This window comes from Carlito syrichta, unplaced genomic scaffold (assembly GCF_000164805.1).
Source record: "Carlito syrichta isolate Samal-C Ts95f unplaced genomic scaffold, Tarsius_syrichta-2.0.1 Scaffold308095, whole genome shotgun sequence".
In the NCBI taxonomy this organism is placed as follows: Eukaryota; Metazoa; Chordata; class Mammalia; order Primates; family Tarsiidae; genus Carlito; species Carlito syrichta.
Genome location: NW_007252191.1, coordinates 100,499 through 112,510, shown reverse-complemented (window position 1 = coordinate 112,510; position 12,012 = coordinate 100,499). Strand labels below are relative to the sequence as shown.

Here is a 12,012-nt window from a genome sequence, read left to right as displayed (position 1 = left end):
GAGTTTTGTTGTTGTTGTTCTATTTAGGCTTTTATTTTATTTTATTTTTAATCAACATTTTTATTATGATATTGTGGGGCACAGTTAAGGGTTAGGTATACAAATATGCTTCGTTCAGGCACTCTTGTTGATAAGAGGTGTCTCCCCAGCAAGAGAGTATTAATCTGAGACGTAATCTGAGGCAAAACATGTCAGGCTGTGAAACATGTTATTTCTACCAGAAAAATCTCGGTTAACTCACTGTGGTCTATCCCATGCTAGATGAAATTGTACTTTTCCTGGTATTATTTCCATCAAGGCTACTTGAAAGTCTCCCCTCTCAAAAAAATACAACCCAAAAATATCTGATTGTAGGTCGAGTATTTTCACTATGTGTGGATTCCCAAAGGCACTAGTCAATACTCCAGGGGCTTTCCTTTTCTTTCCACTTGAAATTTCAAACACCCAACACCCAGCACCTAGCACCCTCTTCTAGAGACTCATTTTTAAATCATTTCAATCAGATATTGGTACATGAGAATTAATGCTAACATATTTGTCATAGACTCGAGTATCAGCACTGCTTACTTTTTTCTCTACAGTTAGTTCTCCATCTCCCACCACAGAGACACATACTCATGGCTAACTCTTTGGTCGATATGATCAATATGTTTTTGTTGTTGTTGTTTTTGTTTTCCGGGTGTCTAGGGCCTCTGTGTACCATTTTCACAGCTTATGCACCAAACAAAGGCACCAGCAGGGGGGCAGAGTAGAGACAATATTTATCAAGCTTTGCACACCATCCACAATCCCTGGTCTCTCCATGAGAGAAGGAGTTACGTATCACCAAAGGTATCTCATTCCCTAATTGTGTATCATCAACTAGGTGGTCTAATTCACGTGAGGTGCCGTATGGGATAGCTGTACCTGAGGGAAACAGGAACACAACTCACTTTTGCCAGCAGCCACGATTTGACAGGATTGATCCAAAGGGCAAAATTCAATGAAAAGTTTAAATTGAATTGTACTTTACCAGAGCAACACTAAATCCTCATTGAGGGGTACTGCAAGCCTTGGCAGTTGAGGGAAGAAGAGACAGAAGACAGACAGACAGAGAGAGAGAAAGGAAGGAAGGAGGGAGACAGAGACAGGAAGGGAAGAAGGAAAAGGAAGGGAAGGACTCACCAAGAAAGGTTATGCAACGTATTCACCACTTTTTTTCCCCAAAACTACAATAATGGGGACTAATCTCCAGCACTTTTACATTTGATTAGTTGTAATAAATTGCAAGCCGGGCTCGGTGGCTCAGCCTGGAATCCCGTGCCTTTGGGAGGCTGAGGTGAGTGGATTACCTGAGCCCGCGGGTTCGAGACCCTCCTGGGCAGCGAGACCTCATCTCTACAATAAATCAAAAAATCAGCCGGGCATGGTAGCGCGTGCCTGTAATTCCGGGTACTCGGAAGGCTAAGGCGGAAGGATCGCCGGAGCCCAGCAGGTCGAGGCTGCGGTGGCCGGGAGCGGCCACTGCACTCCAGTCTGGGCGACAGAGTGAGACTCCAAATCAAAAAAATAAAAAATAAAATAAAATAAATTGCTGTGGGAAAAATGAATGCTTCAGTCTGACATTTGTCTATTTCAGATTTATGTTTATATAGATGGGATACTCATCCTATCTTCCATTATAAGCCATGGCCTCTTTAGAAATAATCTGCTTCTATTCATCTAAGGCATTCTTATCTCACTATAATTTCATGATATCTACTGTGCAATGACTGCTGATTCAATCATGAATAAGCTATATTTTATTCCATGCATTATTAGAATTAATGGGTGGACATAGAAAAGCCTATCAGTGTTTATGTCTTGACATACAATAGGCCTTAATAAATACTAGGCACCCTTCTTTCCTGTTTCTCAGATCAGAGTGTTATTTGCTATTCTTAATTAATTTACCTACCAGAGGATTTTTTTTTTCTGACTTGGTATGAAAAACAGCTTTTCTTCTCCTGAGAAATTAATTTATTTCCATTTTGCAAATATTGTATACCTCTTAAGACTCTGCTTTGTATCCACTGCTATGCATTGGCTACTAAGATATCTAGAGCCAGATGTAAGGCCCGCTGCACTGAACATAACATTTCATAACATAACTGAACATAACATGCCTTTCTGTCTTGTAATTCTTGCCCTGATTTACATTTATTTTTTACCTTTACCTCTATTTTCTTTCATGTTAATTCTATCTCATTTTAAAGATATTTTTAATTACCTAAATCCTCCTTTCAAATAAGGTGGAAATAAATAAGTAACTTCCAAAGGTAAACTTTTTGCAATTATTTTCAATTCTGTAGAGAAGAAAACATATTAAAATGATAGTGCATAACTTTGAACAAGAGACTAAAAAGCATGCTCATCTTTAGTTTAAAAATACTCAAAGAAGTTCCACATCCCACATATAAGCAGTGGAACAATCAAACTCTTTCAATTAAAATGATGCTTTCTTTCTTCACGCATGATTATTTTGATAAATCTGTTTCTGTATACTCCAATAATTTCTTGCAGTTGCTTACAAATTACTTTAAGTTAAAAAGAAATGATGCATGAATTCCAAAAGATATGGCCAACTTTGCCTTTGCCTTATCTCCTCTGATGTCATTCTTTTCCCGCCAATTATTCTCTGCAAAAGTTTAACTTTGAGAACACACCATGAGAGAAATAATGAGATTGTATCTCTCTTTTCTCCCTTCCTTAATACTGCCTAGATCCAAGACCTAAGTTAATCAAATTTCAGATGATATCTTTTATCAAATCTCATATATATATAATATTAATTTAGTAAAATAGATAGATAAAAACCAGCTTTGGCAGGAGGGGAAGTGGGATTTATCACTTATTTTTAAAAAGTGAATACAAATGTCAGTAGGTACTTACAAGCTACAATTGGCTAAAGTCAACTAGGCAGACAGCATGCACTCAGACTAAAGGATAGGGCAGTGCTGTAGGTATGGGCATATCTACTAGTGCTTTCTTGAAATCCAAGATGCAGAAACCTTCTTACATTTAATCATTGGCAGTCTGGCATGCTTCCCACATAGTTTGCTGGAGCAGGGAGCTTTCAAGTTAATTAGCCCGCGTTCACTGTTATTTCATAACAAACATTACAGAGCCAAATGGTGGAATTTTGAGAAGGTTCTTTGGCAAATGTTAAGAGTATAGCTAGTAGGCAGTGGACCAAGAACAAGCCACCCTCACTAACTTCTAGAAAATACAACACCTGAGTGACAGTTTCCACCACAGAGTTAGGAATGGTACTATTTGTTCTTTAAAACATACGATTCAAATTTTTCTGCAAATTATACTCTCTTAGTCCATTTGAGGTGCTGTAACAGAAATATCAAAGACTGGGTGACTCATAAACAACATAAATGTATTTCTCATACTTCTGGAGGCTAAGAGATCCAAGATCAAGGTGCTAGGAAGATTTGGTGTCTATTGACAAGCTGCTTCCTAATTCGGAGATGTCCGTCTTCTCTTGATAACCTCACATGTCAGAAGGGGTAAGGGAGTTCTCTGGTATCTCATTTATAAGAGCACTAATCTTATTCTTATGACCTAATCACCTCCCAAAAGCTCCACTCCCAAATGCCATCACATTGGAATTTGGTTTCAACATATGAACTTGAGGGGAAGTCATGTTTATACATTCAGTCTGTAGCAAATCCCAAAGTCATGCTTCATGAAAAGCTATAAAGATACATTCTGAAAAGGTAGCTTAGATATTGAGGCTCGAATCCATCCTCCAACCCAGTGTTTCTCAGACTCGGGTGTTTATCAGCCCTCCGGAGGGTTGGTTAAAACAGTTTACTGGTCCCTACCCCGTAGAATTTCTGACTCAGTAGATCCGTGGCAGGACCTGAGAAGCTGCATCTGTCAAAGGTCAAGGTGATGATGCTGCTTGTTGGGGACCACATTTCCAAGCCACTGTGCCGATCCCCTATCTTACACTCTCCTCTGGCTGCTCTACTTACCCTGACTATGTGCACCTGCTTCAGGAGCTCTGACCACTGCAAATCAGAAAAATCTCTCTAAGGATAGAAATTAACTTTCAAAATTCTCCTGTGTCTTAAGGAGTTCTTCAGAGATGTTCTTGAATGTAGAAAAATACCTCTTGGCTAATCCACACCCCTCATTTTAGGCATTTTCATAGGTCATATTTTAGAAATAAGTATTCCACTGACAAAAGAATTTGAGAAACCATCTCTCTTCAGCACACTAAATAAATGTCCCATGGAACACACTCCAGGAAAGTTTCGTCTAAAACTAATAATAGAACTGTGTAAATGTTTCAATTCACCAGTTTTTCAAACTTTTATTTGACATAGAATTCTTTTTTCAAATGAAATCTCGCCCAGAACACCAACCTATAAAGCAGATTCTTGGCAGAATAGATATCATTTGTCGAGGACCTGAAGCACGTGGGGAATCCTAAGATTCCAAAGAGCACAGTTTGAAACCCCATTTAATGCATAATAAACACAGACTTTTAGGATGGATGCTATTGCTGGAAGGTATTGTTGAAGCCTAATTTATAATCCTTGTCCCTAGACCCATGCTCCTTTCCTCAGTCCTTAAAAAAAAAAGAACACAAGGACTGTGTGAAAATGCAACAGCAGGTTCATTTTCAGAGACTTCATCACTGAGAGTATTTCCATGCTCAGTATTTCAAGTGGACTCAAAATGACTGTCTTATCAACATGCGAAGTTTGTGTTTTCATCCTGCAAGCGTGATGCTATACATCACATTTTTTGACCTTTTACCTGAATATGGTTTCATCCACTTCTTTGTGTTTCTTCCTTTTGAAATGAGAAACGCCATGCTTTAGTTACTGTGCCCCCCAAATAAAGATGGAGAAATATGTCACATTTCCCTGTTGGTTACTAACAGTTATCTTAACTGCCTCTCTGTTCCCCAGCAGGAACACCCATGGCTAAATACATTTCATTTGGAGATGGTGGCGATGAGCAGATGCTGAATGCTGGGTTTGCATGTGGCATTTTTGTTTACTAATTTGCAAAATTTGTTTTACCCCCTGCAGCTGTAAATGAAAAAGCTATAAAACTAAATGAAACTCTAGGAACCCAAGAAAAAGCCTTTGAGAGAAATCTGCAAGAGCTTCAGAAGGAGATTGATCAGATGATGCAAGAACTGAGGAGGAAAAATCTAGATGCACAGAAGGAGGTGGCTGAAGATGAGTTGGTGTGAGTAGACCCTCTATTGTTCATTGGATAAACTGAGCGTTCCAAATAATTTATCGTTTTCTAAATTTTCACCATACATGTGAGTAGAAGATACTTTGTTTCTCTGACCTGGAGATGTTTGCTATGAATTTACTTTCATTTACTACTTAGTTATATTTTATCTTTGTCTCAAATGAATCAAAAACCTGTTCTCGTCTATATGCAGATAATCGAGTAAATGATTTTTTGTTACGGTCATCCCTTCTATGAGTAGACTAATGTGTGTGCTTTATTAATCACCTGTGTTGGAGACTTTAAAACTATCAGTATATTTTTTGTTTTAAAGAAAATACCTTCAGATAAATAAAAGTATGACTTTACCAGGTCATCCTATACTTTTTATCATCTTAAGAAATGCTGTAAGGGAAAATCATCAAGTAACAAATACCTAGTACTTTGAAATAAAGGTTGGGAATCTGAGGATTAAGCAAAATGATAGTGATTTTACTAATGGTAATGATCTTTTATGATAACACACTCAATAAAATAGAAATATTTTCCCGTTCATAGCTAACTTCAAAGCATTATCAATACTTAAATAATATACACTAAATCAGCAATATCAGCAACACCTAAGAACTTGTCAGAAATACAAATTATCAGACTGCCATCCCAGACCTACTGAATCAAAAACTTTGGGAATGTGGCCCAGGAATTTGTGTTTTAACAAGTCCTTCAGAGGATTATAATGCATGTTAGTTAGAGAACTGCTGGGTTTTTTTTTTTCTTTTTTAAGTATTTAGCCTTTTGTAAGGGCTCAGATATTATCACTTTAGGATAACTAGGTAAGTTAAACCCAAGAAACTCCCAGATTAATCATTTGAAGAAAAAAGGAAAGTAGATCAAAACCATGATATTACACAATCATGGCAATAACCTAGAGTTCTAGTCACAGTTTCTAAACAAGCATGTCAATATTCATTCCTTCCATTCAAAGGAATTCCGAAAATGTCTCATTCTGGTAAAATAGATGGATGTTTTTTGTTTGTTTTACTATGTGAGGTGAATCATAAAGCTCATTTCATCAGATTATGAGAATAACATGAGACCCTTATCAATTGCAGATATTATTTTACTAATAAATGAAAAATATTTCTTTATCTTTTTTGCTTTAATTTTATTTATTTATTTTTGTTTTTTGCTTGTTTATTTATTTATAAAGATGTGGGGTACAATTCAGGGTTAGGTATACAAATATTGATTATGCAGGTACCCTTGTGGATGAGGTGTGCCCCTCCCTCCCCTAGCAGTTTCCCTCAACTGCCAATCCCACCCCCCTTTCCCTGATAGTTTTCCCGCTACTGCCAATCCCTTTCTTATAGTATTATGATAATTGCTTTAATTTTAATTATAAATGATCTGACATCCTCAGGAACCAGCTTTCAGCTTGATTTGGGATATAGTGAATCTGCTTTACTTGTTTCCTCACTTTTTATCCGTTTCATATCAGCATCTCTTTGCAACACAGTCTAATACCGATAACCACTGAGTCAGTGACACGGGCTTATTGTCTGTCGGTGGGCTGGGGTCATTGCAGAGCTGCAGAAGGCCTTCTAATGAAGGTGAGGAAGCTGTTTGGAGAGTCCAGGGGGAAAAATGAAGAAATGGAGAAGGATCTTCGGGAGAAGCTAGCTGACTACAAAAACAAACTCGATGACGCTTGGGACCTGTTGAGAGAAGCTATGGATAAAATCAGAGAAGCCAATCGCTTATCTGTGGAAAACCAGAAAAACATGACAGCTTTGGAGGTGAGTCTTAGTGACACTTTCACCATAATCTGGGGAGGCTGGCAGCATTGTCCATGGCTGGACTAGTCAAGTCGATGAGCATTTACAAAGATCAAAAATGACAGCTCTGGAAGGAGACTTTTAAGCCAGGAATAATCTCTCCCTCCGCCCTTTTTTTCTCCCTTGATAACCAATGACCATTGCCCATAGAATCAAATAAAATTTAGATAATTTAAACGATTGACAGTTTTTAAAGATGGCATGATAGAGCGGAAGAAACTCCTTGCTGAGACCCAGAGGACCTTGATTTCAAATGATAACTGTGCCACAAACTAGACACACAAACCAGGGAAGTGGACTAATGTCTCTAAGCATCAGTTCCTCAACAATGAGTGCATTACCCTGGAGCATATAGTATTTTCAAATACTAATGTCGTATTATTTTGCAATTTACCCAACCTAATCCACAAACCTGGTCCAGAGATCTGGCTGCCAAAACTCACAGGAGTTCCCTACACTTTGAAATAAAATCTGAGCATGTGACAACAGATCTCTGAGAGACAAGAATTTGGGAAAACTTTGGTTCCCTTTGTTCTTTGCAATGTGTTCCACACGATTATATTTTTAAAAGGTCACACAGGAACCAACCAGGCCTGGATTATTTTCCCCTCTTTTGTATTTCTCCATTATTTTTTCTTTATTTTTTTTATTTCTTTATCCTATCATGGTAAATATTCACTTTTTCTAAAAGTAAATTCACACATCAGCACATATGACAGTAGAAACCTGTATTTGGCATTTAAACAACAACTTTCTTCCTAGAGACAAACCTACCTTTGCTATTTTCAAAGAATCTGAAACCAGCAACAGATCTGAAGACAGCAGCAGACGTATATGTCTGCTAACATATAATTTCACTTTCAACAATAACTCAACACTCTCTGGCATATAACGTGTTCTCGGAAATATTTGTTGAATGACAATACCAGTTGAATAAAATGAACCAGGATTAATTTTTTAAAAAATTCACTCATCTCTCTCCATTTTCCTTTGGATTAAGAAGGAAGTGGATGAATTCAATTTTTTAATATATTTTATTTCTGGGACTTAGCCTTGTCATTCCGGTAAAAAGATTGAAGAGGCTTACTTTTGCTGAATTGATACACCTAATCCTAACCAATTTGGAGCCTGCTGACATATGGCAGTATTCCAGAAAAAACACTGTCCTGTGAGACAGGATGCCAGACCACTGTCCTATCACAGGCACCAGCGTGATTCATCCTGTTCAGTGACACACCAGCCGTGTAACTTACCTGAAGGTGTAACATTCCTTTTTATGGCAACAGTTTAAGAAATTAAAATTACCTGTATGAAATTCATAATAAAAACTGAAAGAGTATTTCAAGAGGAGTTATATGGCAATCAATGTAAATAGTACCTTCAGCTATTCGTCTCCTTTAGTGATGTTTCAAACCAGGGGCCGTCATTCTCGGGCACAATGTCTGGGGTTTATGCATTCAGTATAGAAGTTCTAAGTGTTCTCTTTTGTATTTTCATTTGAGATGCCATGCATAACTAAAGGCTTGTTGAAAACTTACTGGAGAAGATAGTCAAACGAACTGAATTAACATAAAGAAGGCATAGACTTAAAAAGGTTGCTTAGGTCTACCAAGGTGGGTGCCAAACTGGCTGAAAGTCACCTGGCATGTTGGCTAAACAGACAGGTTCTATGGGCTCCCACACAGAGTTTGAGTAGGCTGATCGAGGTGTGGCCCGGTGTCCATATTCTAAAACTTTCCTTGGGGTAATCTAGTAGCTGTGTAGATTTGAGAATAACTGATGCATCGTACCTATTCGGTCGAATAATATGCTGTTTTCTTTAAATGAATGACTCCATTGGACCTGTGCTCACAAAGAAGGTCATATAATGAAGACCCAACTCAAATGTGTTTTTATTTCAGATGATAAATATGTTTTTGTTATTTATAATATTTATCAAGCTTCGATTTTGTTCAATAAATATGCCAAACACAAAAATCGATTATGTCAAACTCTGGTTCTCACAATGTGGTCCTTAGGGATCTGTTAACTGGTCAAATTCTTGGGCCCCATCCCAAAATAACTATCTGAGAGACTCTCAGATTAGGGCCCAGCAAGCTGTGTTTTAAAAATCCCTCTAGTGATTCAGATGCGGCCTCAAGTTTGACCCACCATTGGTATAAGTTATAAACATCATCTCTGATGACATCTACTAACTTGTTTGTAGTGGGAGATACGCACAAGCAAACCACTCCACACACATAATTACCATGGAGGGCATCTAAGTCCCCCCTGGGTTTAGAATGGGCTTTGCAGTGTCCCTGACTTTGTGCTGGGTCCTAAAGGGTAAGCAATAATTAGTAGAAGAAGGAAGGAAAGAACTTTCCAGAAAGAGGGAAAAGCATATGCAAAGGAATGAAGGAAAAAAATAGTAGGGCATTTTTTGGGTAAATTCAGTGGTTTGGATTGGAATGAAGACTGCACGTGGACAAGTGGAGCGAGAGAAAGCCAGATAAGACTGGCAGGCAGAATCCGGATTCTGAGTTACAGGAGACTCGCATTGTGAAACTAAGCTAAGGAATTTGATTTTTATCCTGAAAGGTATAGGAAACAATTGAAATATTGGAGTCATTGACTGAAATAACATTTTACGGATTTGTGAGTGGTACGTGTAAACTGGAGAACTGGTTTAATATTGGAAAATGGTGTGATATTAGACTAAAGAAAGCAGGCCAGAATAATTTTTTTAAATTATAAAGATGTGGGGTACAATCCAGGGTTAGGTATACAAACGTTGATTATGCAGGTACCCTTGTTGATGAGGCATGCCCCTCCCTCCCCTAGCAGTTTCCCTCAACTGCCAATCCCACCCCACCTCCCCTCTCTGCTGACAGTTTCCACTACTGCCAATCCCTTTCTTTATATTATAATTGTTCAAGGTCCACTTATGAGTGAGAACATATGGACTCTGTTCTTTATTTCTGTGATAGATCATTGAGTATGATCGACTCTAAATCCATCTAAGTTGCTGCAAAGTCCATATATTTGTCCTTCTTTATGGCTGCATGATATCCCACTGTGTATATGTATCACATTTTTTTTATCCAGTCCAGCTTCGATGAGCAACATGGTTGGTCCATGTTTTTGCTATTGTGAATAGAGCTGCAACAAACATACATGTGCAGGATCTTTTTGTAGGATGATTTGAGTTCCTCCAGGTATATTCCCAATAGGGGAATTGCTGAGTCATATGGAAGGTCAATTTCTAGTTCTTTCAGATACCGCCACACTGTCTTCCAAAGAGGTTGCACTGGTTTGCATTTCTGGCACCTACCACATTGTCTGGCACCTACCACATCAAGGTAGGCTGTTGGTAACTAGGGTATTTGAGATTGTATAGGAATGATTCTTGGCCTCAAAGAACTTACAGCCTTTAAATAAAACACTTTAGCCTTCCACTGTACTTAATACTGTGATATTGACTGGAAGAGTCAGAAAAAGATTCACAAAAATGATGGCATCATAGCAGAAACTGAAATTGAAGGAAAGGGCGGAACAGAGCTCTGAATGTGTAAGGTCATCTCAGGAAATGTCCGATGGAACATACGCTCTTTCATATGCGGCATAAAAGCTAGTAGCAGAGATGGCTCTGGAAACATTTGGAGCCAGATCACAGAAGGCTCTGAATGCAACCTACCAGAAGAGAATGGGTTAGAAGGACATTTCCAGGCTACAGAAAAGGCTGAAGGGAGCTGGGGACCTTATGGGCATAAAAGCTGTTCGGTGAAGCAGAGGAATATACATTGAGCAGTCTGTCCCACAGTCTATCCTAATAGCCTTGCCAAAGAAGGGAGTGCAAGAAAGTCAACAGTGAGTCGCCACATAAAGAAGCTACTACTACTACTACTACTACTACACTACACACACACACACACACACACACACACACACACACACACACACACGCACACACTGGGGGCAGAGAATGGGCATTTAGTTTGCAGAGTTCTAGCGTGAACTAAGATCTAATTAGTTCGAAGTTAAAAGTAGAAATACAATCAATTTTGATATCCAACAGGCTCATTTAACAATTACGCTGATGTCATGCTCTTGAAGAATAATTCTCCCTACACATACATAGGCCTTCTTTTTTGTTCCTTAAACACTCTAAGTTTCCCATCTCAGGAGTTTTATATCCTACATCATTTTATAACACTCATCTTATCATTTACTTACAAACATATAGTACATTAATTTACTCATGCATTTTCTCCCTCATCCAGGCAAGCTTTGAGAAACGTGTCTTCTTCCTCACTTTATCCCCAGAGCCTAGACGAGTATCTGGCAAAAGGCAAGACAGTCTTTTCTTTCAGTAAAAAAGTGCCGTAAATCAAACACAAATAAATGTTATTTCTACACTTTTATCAATATTTGGGAGCCCCAAATTTCCATCTTTCCTTGGTTCAAAGCTAGATCTCTCAGTATTTAATTTGAAAATCAGCCATCTCTAAAATCTCTTTAATCTCCCAATCATCATTTCTGCTTGAGTATGATAAAGAACACATTTTGATCTTTGTATGACAATTGACTCCCTAAAGTGACTCAGAGTTTTTTAGATGATTCGAACTCATTACTTTATTGAAACTGTAATGTATGTTGCTCTTCACTTAACATACATGGAAATATTCTTTCTCTTCCCTTTCATTGACACAGCGTTTTAAATGACCTTGGTCCATTAATACAAATGGGCCACGTTGGAAGAAAGAGTCTCGCATTTCTGTACATGCTATACTTTAAATCAGTTCATATAATGGATAAAATTACAATGATGTAAAAGAATGTCACACCTTTGGAAGATATGACTTACAACCAGGGACATCAAGACTGCCCTACATTTGTTTTCTGTGAAGGGCAAATGACGTATTTTGAAAGGGCAGTAATCCCTCTTTTTTTTTTTTTTTTTTTTTTG

General features: G+C 38.1%; 1 protein-coding gene across 1 annotated transcript in view; it reads left to right on the top strand.

The window, feature by feature from the left end:
* Nucleotides 1-12,012, top strand: part of LOC103267277 (laminin subunit alpha-2) — a 443,000-nt gene that overhangs the window by 331,369 nt on the left and 99,619 nt on the right. Inside the window, exons 36-37 of the mRNA XM_008064880.1 lie at nucleotides 5,076-5,238; nucleotides 6,815-7,025. Coding sequence (XP_008063071.1) covers nucleotides 5,076-5,238; nucleotides 6,815-7,025 — 374 coding nt within the window. The remainder of the gene's footprint in view (nucleotides 1-5,075; nucleotides 5,239-6,814; nucleotides 7,026-12,012) is intronic.